This window comes from Argentina anserina, chromosome 7 (genome assembly GCF_933775445.1).
Source record: "Argentina anserina chromosome 7, drPotAnse1.1, whole genome shotgun sequence".
Classification (NCBI taxonomy): Eukaryota; Viridiplantae; Streptophyta; class Magnoliopsida; order Rosales; family Rosaceae; genus Argentina; species Argentina anserina.
In genome coordinates, this window is record NC_065878.1 from 6,874,809 (window position 1) to 6,891,142 (window position 16,334).

A 16,334-nucleotide genomic window follows, 5' to 3' on the forward strand; every position below is an offset into this window, starting at 1 on the left:
GTGACAGAAGGTGTGACAGCATGTGTAACCAACATACATACAATGGAAATGCACAATTCAAAATCACAAAAACCTCGTGATATAACTCAAAAAATCTTAAATATGAAAGTCATAGATCAACCTAAACCAGTACATTGAAGCATTCATGAAGAAAAGATCTGCAAAACCAAAACGAGTAACAACAACAGCAAAAATCAAATCAATTTGCAAGAAAGAAAAATCATAACCAAAATGTAGTAGCAAGCTCGAATTGGAATTGAAATACAAAAACAAAATGCTTGATCAGAACGCGAAAATGAAACGAAGGAAGCACAACTAACAACATGAATAAGAATTGAATTGAAACAAATTAGTTCTCAGAAAACCTCCCGAAACTAACCTGAATTGACAGCGGTGGTGACGGCGAAGCTTGCAGGAGAGCAACCGAACTTGGAGGAAGCTAGAAAATGTCAAAATGAAAGAGAGTGACGACGGTGAGAGCGAAGCCTGCAGGAGAGTAACCAAACTGTCAGAATGAACGAGCGAAATGACGGTGGCGACGGCGACGACGGCGGGGAGGCTAAGCTGGTATAGTCAGCGGACGAGAGGATCAAAGGCGTGGGAGGTTTTCTGAATTCAGAAAAGGAAGCTTCAGTGTTTTTCTTGTCTGTGAAATTCGATTACACTGATAGTTAGAGAGAGAAAGGTACAACGGTTATATAAATATGAAAAAACTGACTATTTTATAATTTCTCCAAATTTTGTTAACTATTTTATAATTTTAATATAAAATAGCTGACCCTTTTATAATTAGGATATTAGTGATTATGTTTTTCTAATTGATAATGAGAGATGTCACTTTTTTCTAATTTTCCCTCTTTTTTTTTTTCATTTTTTCATATATATTTTTAATTTTTATATATATTTTAAATATATATGATGAATTTCAAGTCTAACTAATCCTTCTTAAATGCCTATTTTTATTATTAGGTGTTGTTCGTGTACTTTAATTGTCACAAAATCAAGTATTTATTTTCTTTAGTTTACTTAGTACCGTTTTTTAGTTTATTTGGTTTATATTGAAGTATAATTTTATAAATTTTATTAAAAATAAGCAAATCCGATGAAACCGATATATATCGATATATCGTTTTACCACTCGACCGATACGATACCGATAATCGATATTTAGACCATTGGGTTTAACGTAAAGCAATATCAAATGATCAAATATGAATACAACTACAGTATTGATCAAATATAAATATAGCGTAAATTAAACTTCTATCTAAATCCTGTATCTGCCAAGAGATGTGCAAATGCAACCAGATTGGCTCCCCTCCCTGTATGTGCAAATCAGCAAATGCTCATATTTGGTAGTAGTTTAACACCTCCACCGTCATCATACATAATTTCTTCCCAGTCATTAAGTTTTCCTTTGTAGCCCAACTTGAAACTTGACATTGCACCAAGCTTGAGTCTCTGTTAATTTCCAGAACAACAGGCATCATCATCAAGATCCAGGGCAGCTTGGCAAGCGAAGACTTCCGCACGCTCAACAGTCAGCAAAGAGTTGATTAAGTTCCAGACGAATCCCGGATAACAAAATACAGACTATCCTTTTTAAGTTAAACTCGCCTTTCATTTCTTGACAAAAACCAAAACTCAAGTTACTGACAATAAATCTTGAGCTTTGTATGAAATAAATACAGTCAAGATAAAAAGAAACAATCGTGGTGTCCTCTAAGTAGTTGTATCTTCAATTGTCTACGTATATATGTGCTGTGCTATGCCTATTTGGTGCTCGGCATAGAGAAGCAGAAGCAACCGTGGGGATGCTTCGAGTAGTCAACCGCCTCCAACATGGTAACAACTTCCTCCATTTCTGGTCTTTTGCTTGGTTCTGCGTCCCAACATCTTTTCATAACTTTGGCCAAGGATCTTGGACAGCCTTTAGGTATTTCTGGTCTTAACTTTTTGTATACAATAGCCGAAGTTAGTTGACTCAATTCTGAGATTGAATAGTCAGAGTAGGGCATTTGGCAGCAGTAAATCTCCCATAAGCAAATCCCAAAGCTATAAACGTCACATTTCTTGTCCTATGGTTTAGACTCCAACACCTCAGGGGCCATGTATGCAGGTGTACCGGTGTTGCCTGTCATCTCACACAAATTTGAAGCCTGAAGACGAGCAACACCGAAATCTGCTATCTTTACTACCCGATTTTTATCAAGAAGTAAATTTTCTGTTTTCACATCCCTGTGAACGATGTTCTTTGAGTGCAAATAACTCAATCCTCTTGCAACATCCATTGCTAGTTGCAAGACATCCTCCATACGCAGCTTCCTTTGGCGAATGAGGTAAGAGTTGAGAGTACCTCTAGCAAGATACTCAGTTATCACACAAGCACAATTACTACTCAACTCCTTGTTATCAATTTGTAACTTGAGCTTTGAAGTCATCATCTTTGTGGCTCCAATGCACTTGGTGATATTGCAATGATCAAGCTTAAACCAAACAGAAACCTCACCCTGAAAATCTCTTTGCAAAGCTCGAGTTCTTTCTCCCTCTTTTCCCCAATCTAACACTTTGACTGCAACTGGGTTGCCATCGTAAACACCTTTGTGAACATGACCAAAGGTGCCATGAGCAAAGGGTTCTTTATGAATAACCAGTTTTTCAGGATCTATTTCCCACTCTTGAATCTCCCGTATTTCCGTGGCTCCAACTTTGTGATTTCCTGCGTATCATTCTTCTTCTTCTTTTCCATCTCATGTACTTTATCAAGATACTTCTGCAGCTGATCGTCCAAAACCTTCTTGTCAATCTTGTTTTTCGCCGGACCAGACTCTTCTCTTATTTCTTCCATCTCTACTTTCTTTATTCAAGGTTTCACTTTTTCGAAATTCCTTTCAAATGGCTATGACTCTATATATATGGAGTATCAGTTCACGAGCATGAAAAGGGAAACCCTAATCTGCTGGGATACGTAAAGCTAGAAATACATATATAGTTGGCGAAGGTAAATAATCCCAATTAGAATGGTATTGTTCTTCCATCGTAAGTGTAATTATGGCTTTACGGGCGCTCTTGCTCACTAGTCGTGATGTGACCAATGTCAGTTTCGAATCAATCGTTCTTCCTGACGGCTTCCAATGCCCTTTTCTTTGACAGTTTAGGTTTCCGTTGTATTGATGAATCTTTGTGGCCTTGTCTCTTTAATCTATAACTGGTAGAGAGTAAAAGTATCAGTCATACGAATACAGTAATACTCAACCAAGATAAGACGGCATGTGTTTAGTTCAGAAACAATGACGTTCAGTTCCGAAAGCTCTGCTCATTTTGTCAGTCATATGTTAGTTTATTGCTAGTATGTATGATGCAAAATTGTACACCAATTAGTGACTGAAACTAGAGACTGACAAACAGAGAGAAAATTAGATAATTAACTACTTCCATTAGAAGAATCAGCTAGTGACATAATTTTGCTACCAACACAAATACATGAAACAGTGAAATAGAACTTGTAAGTGCATACAGTATTAACCTACATTCGTAATCAAGAATGAAGTAATCATATAGATGAGAATCTGAGAATCTAACTATCTGATTCAATATCCATGCCTTCCACAGAGTTGCTCATTTTGAAATTAACCACAGCCTTGTCAAAAGTGTTGCTCACATGTTGGCACATCACCATGAGATCCTGGCATGCATCTTTGAATACATCTTTTGCTGGATCACCTGTAACTTGAATGAAATGACCCGGTTTAGACTTTAGACTAAAAATCAGAATTGCATTTCCTAATAATATGATGAGAAGCACATGAACATCTGCTGTAGGGATTGTGAATTGGCCAGGACAAGTTAAAGTTACATAACTGATTGGCCTGGAAGAAAAGGCCACAAGACATAATCTAAGTAGTAATCAACCACCAAACATAGCACTCTTTTGATGCCTTACATTTAGTAATGCAAAAGATTTAGGAATGGTTAAGGAAAAACTAATCGGTCAATGTAGGCATATATGTGCTCTATCTAAATGTCTAATTCCTCTTAATATCGATAAATATAGATGGGAATTTTTTTTCTTTTCTTTCCTAAAACAAACTGCTCAGGTCTTCTGTGATCTAAATTGCAGCATACTAAATTGTTCGAATACAAAAATAATAGAACCATATTCAAGTAAGTAGCTCTTCTGTGATCAAACTCTCTTAAAATTTGCAAACTCACACATTGGCTCTTCTTCACATATACACGAGTACACAACAGGTGCCTTTTGGACATACAACCAACTGAATAGAAACTAAAGTTGGCTGATAATTAACGTAAGAATATAACTGGGGAATCTAGTATATCTATCATCTCTCTCTCTCTCTTAAAAATAGGGAACACTACAACCAGAAACAATCACAAAAGTCTATGACAGAACAAAATACTTGTATTTGATATCTGGTATACATATACATATATTGCTCTAGGCAAAAAATTATACAAATATACACACCTGTAGTCTGGATTCTAACATTAACTCGGTTATCTGATGGATGAGGAATGCTGTACCCACAGAAACTTGTCCTTGGACTGCAAGATGAGATCAAATTAAAGCTTCTTAGTTTACCCTTAAGCACATCATGTAGTTCACCTCTAAGTACAACTACCATTACTTTTACGGTTTTACCACACCATCATTCCCAAGCACGAAAAGTAAGATTAATTAGTTCACCACAGTAACGTTAATGACGACTATCAATTTATGATTCATGCTTCAACATTATACCAGGTGAAAACGTGAGGCGAAGTTACAAAACAGAGTTAGGAAGCACTTACTCCTGATTCAGAGTATATCTGATAGCATTCGCGAATGTATGATCCTCATCAATCAAAGAGAATGTGGACTGAGAGGGATCAGAAAGGGATCCAAGTTCCATTTCTATACAAAACCTTTGTCCTGCCAAAGAAACAAGAAATTACAATTACTATATCAAACTATAAAACGATAATCAACATCTGGGATTCTACATTAAGATCAAATTATGAGTTCCCGTATGCATTGACCTCTACTCAACCCAGAAAACACATTCCTTATTCCTAATAAAAAATACAAGACCGAACCTAATACTGGAACTAGCGGGACGAGAATCAACATAACCCATCTCTATATACTAAAACAATACTGAAAATTTGAACGAAGAACACGATATACGTCATTCCCAGTCAGAAATAGCATACCCAAGATATCTAGGAAACTTGAAAGTCTTAAAGATTAAACAAAGAGATAACAAGACATACCCAAGAGTTAAAAAGAAGAGTTGAGAAGAGTGAGTAGAGTAAGCAGAGATTATCAAAGAGGAGGAACTGAAGAAAGAGTTGCCGCAGAGATGTCCACTGACGGCGCTCTGTTGTTTTGGACAAGAGGAAGGGAAGATATTGTTTTAGAAAGTCCAATATACCCTCGTGTGTTCCAGAACACATGATGACATTAAGGGCAGAAACGGCATAGTGCATCAACTCCCTGGGTTTTCTTCCTTAATAACACTATTCCATTGTAGCAGTGATTTCATGTGAGCATGCTACATTTAATTGTTTGAAGCAAAGTGGAACATATTATAATGAATGAACTTATATGAACGTCCTACATGTTCAAAGTATTACTGTGACGTATTGACAATATAATGACAACAAGTTAAAATTTAATAGTTAAAGTTGATGTCAATCTGGTTAAGTATCAAAACTCTGAGCATATAAAAACTTTTGAACTTATTGAGATTTGTTAGTTCAATTCAATCAATTGTGTATGAAAGCAGATCGCTATTTCGTGAGAATCCATACAAAGTAGTATGCGATACTCTTCTTGTCTTGGTCCGGAGGATGTTGAATGCGCACAAGCAACAACAACTAGCAATGGTGCTAAATGGAGATAGATACCCTTAGTTTTGGGTCTATTCCCTTTGGTTTATTATACATGAAATTGTGACCAAAACCAAAAGCGAACTTGGATTCTTAGGTGGTGTCCGTGTCAAGTCTTGGACTTTGGCTGTTGGAAAACCACTGCTATTTTCTTATTCTTCTTGTTTCACTATCATACATTGCTTTTGAAATATTAATTGGGAGGTTAATAGTTCATTACTACACATGAAACCCAACCAAAACGGAAATCTTGGCCGCATTTTGTTGCAAATAAAGACCATCCAAAGTAGTAGGAGCAAATCAAATCATTCATCCTGGTCCGAGTCCAAATGTATCTCCAACAACCTGTGTATAAGGAATAAATAATTTTTAGAACAGCTGAATACATGGAAGAGGTGAGCTTGAAGTACAGCTGAGAGCTCAAGCAGCTGATCAGATGTATATATAATTAGCACCAGAAATTCCATACAGCTTTCTTGCCAAAAGAAACACAGATATGACAATTTAACCATCAGAAAATTCATGTCGAATAATAAACTCTTTAACTCAATAAACTCATATAAACTTTGATTCAAAACCCCATTGTAATTTGTAAGTTCCCCTTATCTGTAAATCATTAGGTTGCGGAATTTCTCCCCGGCCCCTTAGATCTAACTCCAAGTCAGGATTGGCTTCTGTGTTGTATTGCAATTCCTGCAAGCAACTACTTGTTGATTCATAAGAGTAACACTAATATGTATCTAGATCTTGAAAGTAACACTAATCTGTGTCAATTGAAGCCTCTTCAACACTCCAATGTGTCCCTCTGCTTCTAAAATAATCCCCTATCTTAGGCTATAAACCCTATAATCAATGTGATTAGAGTTCATAATAGCTTCTCATACATTCTCCCTCTAAGAAAGCAATGTTTATGTTCTTATCTTAGTATATCATACATTTTGTCACATGGGTATTGTTCTTTTTTTATGTTCCTATATTGCCCAACTGAAAGTCGGTCACTCTTGCCCACCAAAAAATCAAGAAAAAAATTGAAGGGGGAGATTTATGGATATGAGGAAGTGACAGTATTGTTGACAAGTGTCATGTGCATGGCCTTACTTCCCCATAGTTCCCCAACTCATCTCCCAACCTATCTGCCCCTCTCCCTCCAAATCAGTCTCTTTCTCTTCTCTTTGTCTTCTCAAGTTCCTCCTCTGTTTCTCTCAATCTTTTCCTCACACAAAAGCTTCCACCTTTCTCTGCTGCCATGGCAGTAGCAGAGCTCTCAACGCCTTCATACACCGCCACCCGCCTCGTTCACCCGTCCAAGCTCTCATTCTCAACCACCCATCTCCGTCGTGTTGCTTTTCCACCCCTCTCTCGCACCCAACATGCTCGAGTCTCTTGCTCTCTTGCAGCCAAGTAATTACCTTTTTTCTTCTACTCTTTCTAACAAACCCTTCTTTTTTACTTTGTTCTGGTTTTATCTATGCTTGTGGTAATTGTGTTGTTGTTGTTTTTTTTTTTAATGATCTCAGTCAAGTTCAAGCTCCTGCTCCTGTTCCTGCGCAAACTGAAGAACCCAAGAACAAGCCCGAGTGTTATGGCGTGTTTTGCCTCACTTATGATCTCAAAGCTGTAAGCTTTCTACGTTTTCTGATCTGGGTTTTTTGCTCCCTTCTTTGTTTACATAAGTATACGGACTGGTGGTGTTTGTCAGTATGCCTAGTCCAGTTGGGAGTTACCCTAATGTATTGGCTTCTTTACCAATAAGTACGATTTGTTTTGTTTTCCATTAAGTTTGTAATTGTATGAGCTGACGATCAGTTGCTCTGTTTATCAAACTTAAATCCTAATATCGTACTACCGAGCGCCTTTTAGCTGAAAGAATAATCATTTGCTTTGATAATATCCGAATGTGTTTAGTGTAAAATGCACTGCATGATTTGTACGTTGATATGCATTTCACTATCAAGATCATTCTTTTCTATATCTGCATGTCTAACTAATAACTGCGATTCAATGATCACAGGAAGAGGAGACAAAGTCTTGGAAGAAGTTAATTAATATTGCCGTCTCTGGTGCAGCCGGAATGATTTCGAATCATCTACTGTTCAAGGTAAGTGTTTGTTGCAACTACACTTCAGACTCTCTTTTATATATATATTTTTTGGGGCTGTCCTATTAACTAGAAAATGGAGACAATATGAACATACTTAGCTTGTAGTGTGTATAGATTCAAATGACTTGCTGCCACTAAACTTTGGACTGTTTAACTTTAACGTTTAAACTTTGGGGGGCCTGATGAGCGATCACGTCTGGAGTTTATTACTGGGAAATGGGAATAATGAACATTGGGAAACTGTAAAACCTGAGCATTTATCATGTGTCTGTTTAAACTGACAAGAGTCGGATCTTACTTAAATTCACTAAAGAAGCATTTTGACCTATGATGTATTTTCAGTTAATTCTCAATAAAATGTAGTAATTTAACTATCAGCATGGAGCCTTGGCATATCAGCAGCTAAAAATCACGAAATGACGTATGCTGTTAGTTTTATTGGCGGCTGTTCCTGGCTTTTCCTGCCCTCAGTGACTCCAGACTAGAGTTTCGAAAAGCCATGAAATTCAGATTTAGTTACCTTATAATATTCTTGGGTTTGTAGAAGATTGTTTTGTTCCCATCCATTAAATTTTTAGGTATCATAAAGAAAGAAAACTCTGGCTCTTCTCATAGAAATAAACTGATTAAAGTTATGCTGCTGGAAATTTGAGATTATGTTCATAATTGTGAATAGAAACTATTGTTATTTTTTTTAATCAATTTTAGAGAATCTGTATTCAACATTTTGCAATATGATTTCCAGCTTGCATCGGGTGAGGTTTTTGGGGCAGACCAACCTATTGCATTGAAACTACTGGGATCTGAAAGATCATTTGAAGCTCTTGAAGGTAAGGTTCTAACACAGTCAGCGTTTAATATGTACAAATTTGCATTACAATAAATTTATTTATTTTGTCAGCATTATCTAAACTCCAATATGAAATTTGAAAAAAATAATGAACTATGCAAAATTACATTGTTGTTCAACCACATAATAAATCTCGATCCTAATACTTGTGAGTAAAAGTGTATAGAGGCATGTAGTGTTATATGAATTTAGGTTTTCAATTTGATTCGAGTAATTAGAGAATTTTGAAAGGCAGAGTATAGAATGAATACTTTAGTCTCTTTCAGTCATCTGATCACAGAAGACTTACATAATTTAGCTACCAGTTATTTGCTTCCGTGCTCACGTGCCACAGTAAATTGTTCAGCAAGGCCCCTGTACTCAGCTTAGTTGGATCATTCTGCCACTATAGCCTTCGCTGCGCAGAAGAATCAACAAAATCAGGACCAAAAGACACTAGAAAACCAGTACCAAACCTCTCTGATGCATTATTGCTATTCAAGTAGAAGTTACTAGAATTATATTGAATCCAGCATTCAGAGTGACCTTTATAAACTAGCTCAATCAACATCTGCATTGCCATACCAAAATCTTCATATACCAGCATTGCGGACAAATGCACACAGAATTGAATATAGTGTTTGACAGAGTTGACTTATATTTCCCATGGATTTAAAGTGTCAATGTGTCGCGTGCCTGTCAGTCTGAGATATACCCTATATATACATATATATGTACAGGGCCTTCCCCCTAACGGATCCCTTTTTTTCTGTTTATGTATATTATATATTTATATGTATAAGACTTTACTGTAACTTGCATGAGTTGCATGAGTTGAAGAAGAGTCAACAAGTACCTAGATTTATTGTAACTTGCATGAGTTGAAACCGAGCAATTACTAAAAGAGAAGTCATCTAAATGAAGACTGCCAGGTTTCCCTACTGAACTGGTGATTGAGTGGACAGTTAAATTTTGCAGGAGTTGCTATGGAATTGGAGGATTCCCTATTTCCATTGTTAAGGGAGGTGATCATAGGTATTGATCCATATGAAGTTTTCCAAGATGCGGACTGGGCACTACTAATAGGAGCAAAGCCTAGGGGTCCTGGAATGGAACGAGCGGATTTGTTGGATAAAAATGGGCAGATCTTTGCAGAGCAGGTGTCCTTATGATACCACTATGGCCTTCCTTTGATATACAAATGAATGACTTTTGCTAATATATTACTGACTTGAATTAACAGGGAAAGGCTCTTAATGCTGTTGCATCTCGTAATGTCAAGGTGATAGTGGTTGGCAACCCTTGTAACACAAAGTATGTCATTATGTTCCTTTATTTCCAAATCTCTCAGGTCAAAGGATGCAATGTCTGGAGTAGTAGATTATGCTTGTTACTGATGACTACATTGATCCGTTTTGTAGCGCACTAATTTGTATGAAAAATGCTCCGAACATTCCTGCTAAAAACTTTCATGCGTTGACTCGGCTGGATGAGAATAGAGCAAAATGTCAGGTAAAACATAGCTTGTGTACATTAATAAATTATATATGATATTTTCCTTCTCTTATGAACAAATATTTAGCTTTTATAAACGTGTCATGTTTATTCAGCTGGCCCTCAAAGCTGGTGTCTTCTATGATAAAGTGTCAAACATGACAATCTGGGGAAATCATTCTACCACTCAGGTAATTTGAAAACAATATGTTGTAAACGAAAGATTAATTTTCTCTAGCTTGCGTTTGAAGACAAATACTGAAAAGCATAACAGGTCCCAGATTTCTTAAATGCTAAAATTGATGGCTTGCCTGTCAAAGAGGTCATCAAGGATCACAGGTGGTTGGAAGAGGAGTTTACGCACAAGGTCCAGACGGTAAGAATGTCAAAATATGCGTTTCAATATTCTTCTCTGGGTATGTGTGTCCTTCATCATCATTAACTAATTATAGATTCAATTTCCAGAGGGGAGGTGCTCTCATAAAAAAGTGGGGAAGATCTTCAGCTGCATCAACTTCCGTTTCGATTGTAGATGCCATAAAGTCCTTGGTCAATCCTACCCCGGAGGGTGATTGGTTTTCTTCCGGTGTAAGTTCATATTTGTTTGATAAGAAGATTCAAGTTATCTTTATACCATATATTTCATATTAAAAACTAAATATTTCTTGAGAAACCATATGACGATTACGATCACTTTTGTTTCTGAAGTGACAAAAAACTATAAAATTATAATTTTTTTCTTCTTGCAACTCATTTTGCTTTTCATCCCTGTCTTACTTAAATCAAATGGATACAGTATTATACATTCGTGAGGAAGGTAGCTGAAAGATAAAGAAGATGTCTTTTAACATGTTAATGAAGCCATGCGGATAAAGGATTGTGTTTAATATTCTGTTTTTGGGTTGCGTTTATATTCTGTTTTTGTTGCCGAATATTGTAGGTTTACACAAGCGGAAATCCCTATGGTATAGCAGAGGATATAGTGTTCAGTATGCCATGCAGATCAAAAGTAAGTTTATGTAGGGAACTAAGCTTACCTGTTGTTAATGATTAAAAGATGGGCACTGCCAATAATTCAAGTTTATTCTCCAGGGAGATGGGGATTATGAACTTGTGAAGGACATAAAGTTTGATGACTATCTTCTCAAGAGAATAACAAAGGTATTCCCTCTTGAAATCCATTTAATGACTGGATGCAAGGCATTAAGAAATGCTCTAACTCTTAGTGTTATTATCTTACATAGATACTCTATAAGAAAGAAAAGACCAGTGCGAAAATCAAAATTGTTTAATTTCATCTTCTCTCTTGCATTATCTGTGAGAGAGAGAGAGAGAGGCTATTTCCCATTCTGATTTTCAATCAATCAGCTGCTGTTATTACATTTTTATTAAATGGCTTTATATGGTGTCAAAATTTTGCAGAGTGAAGCTGAGTTACTAGCTGAAAAAAGATGTGTTGGTCACCTTATTGGACAGGTAAATATATCATTGCTACAGCAAATTTACCTTCTTTTGATAGTCTTCTCATCTCGTCTTAAATTTTTAACTTTCATGATTATTGCTTCCTAGGGTATTGCTTTTTGTGATTTACCGGAGGATACTATGCTTCCTGGAGAGATGTAATTGCAATCAGATAATTCTATATCTCGAAAACTTCTACAAAAACTACGATAAAGAGCGACTGGATCAAACCATACAGAATTGTTTATGTAAAGTAAGCATGACAATAAATTAGAGGGAATAGCATCACGTCATTTGTCAAATTTTGAGGTTGTAATAAGTTTTCTGTACATTGTGCAGGATATAGCTTAAACATTGTCATCTACCTATTTGTGATTGTATGATTGTTTGTTTAGTTGTGTGTGGCTTAAATGCAAGTAGTTGCAAACGACTATATTTGATTCAGAAGCGATATATGATATTCAAGATCCATTCTTCAACCAGAGCAAAACATGATGGGTAGTGTCCACTGCCCCTACCATCACAAAGAAGATGTAAATTTCAAAAGTCATGAAAAGAAGGCAAAATATGACTATATTATAATTTCATATAAAATCAGTTGAGTGAGATGAGATGACTATTGTTATCATTTCCATTAAAATGAAACCTTTTTTTATATAATTTTTGTTAGCAAATACAATTGGTAGTTGAATTGGTAGTAATTAATATCATAAAAGGGTATCATCATAGGGCTACCACAATTGCCATCATTCTTCACTTTTTTTTTTCCGAGTATAAAAGGCAATTTTGTGATTGATATGAACTAATCCAACATCGAAACGACGAAAATTTTTATTTAGCACTTATCTTCTCTTAAAAGTATTTTGACGTCATTCCATTAAGAAACCAATAGTCTAAAGTTTTTGTTTGTATGAAACCAGTACTCTTCTGCCTTTTCTGTTCCACACTTGAGACTCCTTTCGCCATAACCTTGGCATAGTTCAACACTTGAACCTCCGACAACTTCGGACCCCACCGCCCTCGTCGCCGAGCCTCTTCCTCCTGTCATCACCACCGCTGACGGCAAGGTGAAGTCCGACTCGCGACTCTCTCCTCTTTCTCTTTCTAGCTTTGCTTAAATAAGATGCCGATTTCTGGAGCTAATTGTTATGGGTTTCGGGATTTGGGGGTTAATTTGGCATCTGGGTTCGGTGTTTCTGTGACATTGCATTTGCGAATCCTTCATTTGGTGTTTCTGCTCACATTGCCTATCATATTTATGTAATCACGAGCTAGTAATCATGCTTCTATAAATTACAGCTATGATATGCACTACGTCACAATACTACAACTATAAAATCCAATGAATGCAGGATATGGCAAATAATACACAGATGGCTCAGTTTGGAGATGTTCATCTTCATCCCAATTTTACAGCTTTATTGTGTTTGGTTTTTTAATGCTTGTTTAAGTTTCAAATCGGGCATTTCCATTGGAGATGAGTTTTGACTAAAAGTTAAATTTTCCATGTCACATTTCTAATTTTGAATTTGAAAAATATATTAAGACTGGTGACCTGTTGTATTCTTCTTGAAGCTTATAGTTACTTGATGTATTGGTATTTTTCGAATGTAGGTAGCTAGAACTTGGGTCTAAATGAACTACCATTGCTGTTTGTATAGTTAAAAGAAAAATATCAGGGGAAGATGGCAGGACGACGACATATTCTGCCATCCTTTGATAGACGCCCTGCACAGTCTCCAGGGATGATGCGGCACGGACCTTTGCCTGGCTACCGAGTAGGAGAGACACTACCCCCTCCTGAATTATTGGAAAACAAAATTGCATATCAGGCAGCAGAGATAAAACAACTTGCAGGAGACAATCATAGATTGGCCGCTTCGCAGGTGGAGTTGAGGCAGGAGCTTCTAGCTGCAGAGGAGGAAGTTCAAACTGTCAAGGCACACATGAGAAGCATCCAGACTGAGAGTGACATTCAGATCCGGGCGATGGTTGATAAGATTGCCAAAAAGGAAGTAGAAGTTGTTGCCGGTGAGGTTGTGAAGAAGGAATTGCAAAAGGCTCAAATGGAAGCATACAGCTTGGTGGAAGCACGGAAAGAGCTGAGAAATCAAATCCGACAGGCCACTGATGAGTTGCAGAAAACTCGTGTTGAGGTTAAGAAACTGCCGGATCTGCATGATGAACTTGAAATTCTGAGGCAAGAACACCATAGGCTGTGGTGAGTCACTGACCTTGTAATACTGCTTTCGTGCTATTACCTGAGTGAAACCAATTGAACTAACTGCAATACATATACTATCAATCTTCAATTTAATTGACATCCTCATAAGTCTTGATAAACTTAGAGTATAACAGGTACTGAATATCTTTCTATGTTTTCTCTTTCTGGAAGTATTACGGAAGGTTGCTCCATGCACTTTTGTTCCATTTTTTTATTAGAATCACATGTCGGTTTATTAACATATATTCAAATTGTAATGACTTTTCCAATCAGTCACTAAACACTCCATACAATTACAATTATCACTTGGGTTAAACTCATGTTTCATTTTTGGGTTTTTCTATTATATAAAGCCTCTAAATTTATGTGCTGACTCTCTCAAGCTGTCATCTGTAAAACAGTGCTACTTTTGAATATGAAAAAGGTAGAAATATAGAAGAAGTGGAGCACATGAAATCTATGGAGAAGAATATAATGGGCATGGCTGGAGAAGTAGAAAGGTTACGTGCTGAGGCCTTAAATGCAGAAAAGAGAGCACAAGGTAAGTTCCTTGCCTGTCTATATGGCTCCTGTTATCAGTTAAGGCTTTCTTAGATAGCTTAGTACTGATATTGTTTCTACTTATTTTAGCCCCAAATGCACATAATGGCGGAAACATAAATCCAGATTCTTATTACACTGTTACCGTGCCAGGTGCTAGTGCATATTTTGATGGTTATGGAAGGCCTTATGTTTCAATGGGTAATAGGTCACTGGGAGAGGGAATAATTCACTTTGCCAGCAGCAGTAGCAAGCAGCATGCTGCTACTGCTCGGGATGGTGGTATCTGGGGAGCAGCATATAATCCCTTGCTTGACACTGCTTCTGGTGGTGTTACTGTCCCTACTACTGGGAACAGTGTATGGGGAGGAGCATATGACTCTGCACTTGCTCGGGAATAAACATAGAGCCAGCCCTGAGGGTTTCAGGGTGGCTAATTTTTAAATGGCCCTATGCCTATGTGAAAATTCATTTTTTTTAATTGTGTATTATGTTATATTATTATACTCGAGGCTAACTAGTGGGTATTTATGTAATTATTATTGGTTTGTTTTTAGGTTATTATTTATCGTAAATGGGTTATAAGTAGCTGCTGAGTAAAGATAAAGTGCATCGCCCTGGAAAACCTTTTGGAGCATCACTGAGGAATGGGGAATCCAGGTTTTAAAATTTCTTTTTTTCAATCATTTAATTACTTCTACACTTGGTCACTATTTTTTGTTGTTTAAACACTGGCAATAATATTTTAACAGAATAATGAAGTAGTATTATTTGGTTATTTTGCTGCCCTAGATTGTCTGTCATCATGTTCTATTGGTTATTCTGCTGTGGTTTTTGTCATGTAAGTTTTGCTAAGAAAAGAAGGCAAATTGATTGGGATAGAAGCGAAAGTTGGTGGTCGGAAGTCACATCTTCCTTTTGTATCATACTTTATTCTGTAAAATTGGTAAAACTTGTATTTTAATAAACGACGAAGTGTACAGAATAGAAATTACAGGTGGGACATTGAAGATGGACTCGGGTATCAAATTAATTTGGGACACTCTTTGTTGTGTACTAATGTCACATGAAAATATTGGCTAGGTCATGCAAAATCTATGTGGAGGTCTTTTTATTTGTTTATTTTAAAATTTCATGTCAATCTCTTCCTATCTCTTCCTCTTTCCGAAATTGCCATAATTAATGTAGAAATGGTAGCAACTTTTGAATTTATTAGTTGATAGAGAACAGAGATGATAAACGATAGTTGGCAGGTGGAACAAAAAGTCTGGTTGCAAAGGGAGTGCTGTTCAGATAAATGGACTCTACCGTGAAGCTTAAAACAGATTAAGAGATTGAATTTGCTTATAAATGGAATTTAGACCTGGATCATGTTTTTTAACGTTTTTATATAGATGCTATCAAATATCCCTTGTGTGCTGCATCTGTCTTTTGTTTATATTTTCATTTCATGTATTTTTTTTTTCAGAACTTGCCCTCAGATTTATCTCCTCCCAGCATTATCTCATGTTAGAGTTTTCATATAGGTTTTGGCAGACATTAGTTAACTGATTAACTGATTCATTGCCAAATATGTCTTTTGTGTTCAACGTGGAAGTTCAAAATGATAGTGCAACATCTTGTACACGATGCTGGTATATGTGTGTAATGAGAATTTCAAACAACCTTAAAGCAACCTTCTGATTTTTAATAGTTTCTAATGAAAAACATTAAGTGGGTTTGGAGGTTGATTGAAAGAGAGAATACGAGTGAGAGGGTTCGGTGAAAAAAGTTTTAAATAATAGTTGGTGTTATTA

General features: G+C 36.5%; 3 protein-coding genes and 1 pseudogene across 7 annotated transcripts; 2 read left to right on the plus strand and 2 right to left on the minus strand.

Annotated features, from left to right (window-relative positions):
- Positions 1 to 1,772: 1,772 nt before the first annotated feature.
- LOC126803293 (serine/threonine-protein kinase STY8-like) lies at positions 1,773 to 2,848 on the minus strand (annotated as a pseudogene).
- A 566-nt stretch (positions 2,849 to 3,414) lies between these two features.
- Positions 3,415 to 5,397, minus strand: LOC126803295 (uncharacterized). 2 transcript variants are annotated; one of them, XM_050531080.1, is made up of 4 exons: positions 5,272 to 5,397; positions 4,810 to 4,930; positions 4,487 to 4,563; positions 3,415 to 3,723 (listed from the first exon to the last, which is right to left on the minus strand). In XM_050531080.1, exons 2-4 carry the CDS (start codon positions 4,908 to 4,910, stop codon positions 3,578 to 3,580), a joined length of 324 nt encoding a protein of 107 aa, XP_050387037.1. In that variant the 5' UTR covers positions 4,911 to 4,930; positions 5,272 to 5,397; the 3' UTR covers positions 3,415 to 3,577. The 2 variants fall into 2 exon arrangements, with proteins under 2 accessions (XP_050387037.1, XP_050387036.1); XM_050531079.1 differs by having other exon boundaries at positions 3,415 to 3,729.
- Positions 5,398 to 7,024: 1,627 nt separating this feature from the next.
- Positions 7,025 to 12,172, plus strand: LOC126803292 (malate dehydrogenase [NADP], chloroplastic). The gene is made up of 14 exons (XM_050531074.1): positions 7,025 to 7,290; positions 7,407 to 7,506; positions 7,901 to 7,987; positions 8,736 to 8,820; positions 9,798 to 9,979; positions 10,063 to 10,133; positions 10,241 to 10,331; positions 10,430 to 10,504; positions 10,588 to 10,689; positions 10,779 to 10,901; positions 11,254 to 11,322; positions 11,406 to 11,474; positions 11,736 to 11,789; positions 11,883 to 12,172. The coding sequence occupies exons 1-14, from the start codon at positions 7,136 to 7,138 to the stop codon at positions 11,934 to 11,936; spliced, it is 1,317 nt and encodes a 438-aa protein (XP_050387031.1). The 5' UTR covers positions 7,025 to 7,135; the 3' UTR covers positions 11,937 to 12,172.
- A 542-nt stretch (positions 12,173 to 12,714) lies between these two features.
- LOC126803294 (protein FLX-like 4) lies at positions 12,715 to 15,987 on the plus strand. Of its 4 annotated transcripts, none has more exons than XM_050531077.1 (4): positions 12,715 to 12,841; positions 13,436 to 13,995; positions 14,400 to 14,539; positions 14,629 to 15,683. In XM_050531077.1, the coding sequence occupies exons 2-4, from the start codon at positions 13,460 to 13,462 to the stop codon at positions 14,937 to 14,939; spliced, it is 987 nt and encodes a 328-aa protein (XP_050387034.1). In that variant the 5' UTR covers positions 12,715 to 12,841; positions 13,436 to 13,459; the 3' UTR covers positions 14,940 to 15,683. The 4 variants fall into 4 exon arrangements, 3 of the variants coding, with proteins under 3 accessions (XP_050387034.1, XP_050387035.1, XP_050387033.1); XR_007673098.1 differs by lacking the exon at positions 12,715 to 12,841 and adding an exon at positions 15,792 to 15,987 and having other exon boundaries at positions 13,393 to 13,995; positions 14,629 to 15,198; XM_050531078.1 differs by lacking the exon at positions 12,715 to 12,841 and having other exon boundaries at positions 13,393 to 13,995; positions 14,692 to 15,685.
- Positions 15,988 to 16,334: the final 347 nt, after the last annotated feature.

Bases quoted from the DNA above. Each gene is read 5' to 3' on its own strand.
- LOC126803295 (XM_050531079.1), bottom strand. From the start codon at position 4,910: ATGGAACTTGGATCCCTTTCTGATCCCTCTCAGTCCACATTCTCTTTG. The intron at 4,564-4,809 runs GTAAGTGCTTCC...CTCATCTTGCAG, and splicing joins AGATATACTCTGAATCAGGA to TCCAAGGACAAGTTTCTGTG. The intron at 3,730-4,486 runs GTGTGTATATTT...ATTTCATTCAAG, and splicing joins TGTTAGAATCCAGACTACAG to TTACAGGTGATCCAGCAAAA.
- LOC126803292 (XM_050531074.1), top strand. From the start codon at position 7,136: ATGGCAGTAGCAGAGCTCTCAACGCCTTCATACACCGCCACCCGCCTC. The intron at 7,507-7,900 runs GTAAGCTTTCTA...CAATGATCACAG, and splicing joins TCACTTATGATCTCAAAGCT to GAAGAGGAGACAAAGTCTTG. The intron at 7,988-8,735 runs GTAAGTGTTTGT...TATGATTTCCAG, and splicing joins CGAATCATCTACTGTTCAAG to CTTGCATCGGGTGAGGTTTT.
- LOC126803294 (XM_050531077.1), top strand. From the start codon at position 13,460: ATGGCAGGACGACGACATATTCTGCCATCCTTTGATAGACGCCCTGCA. The intron at 13,996-14,399 runs GTGAGTCACTGA...TCTGTAAAACAG, and splicing joins CAAGAACACCATAGGCTGTG to TGCTACTTTTGAATATGAAA. The intron at 14,540-14,628 runs GTAAGTTCCTTG...TACTTATTTTAG, and splicing joins TGCAGAAAAGAGAGCACAAG to CCCCAAATGCACATAATGGC.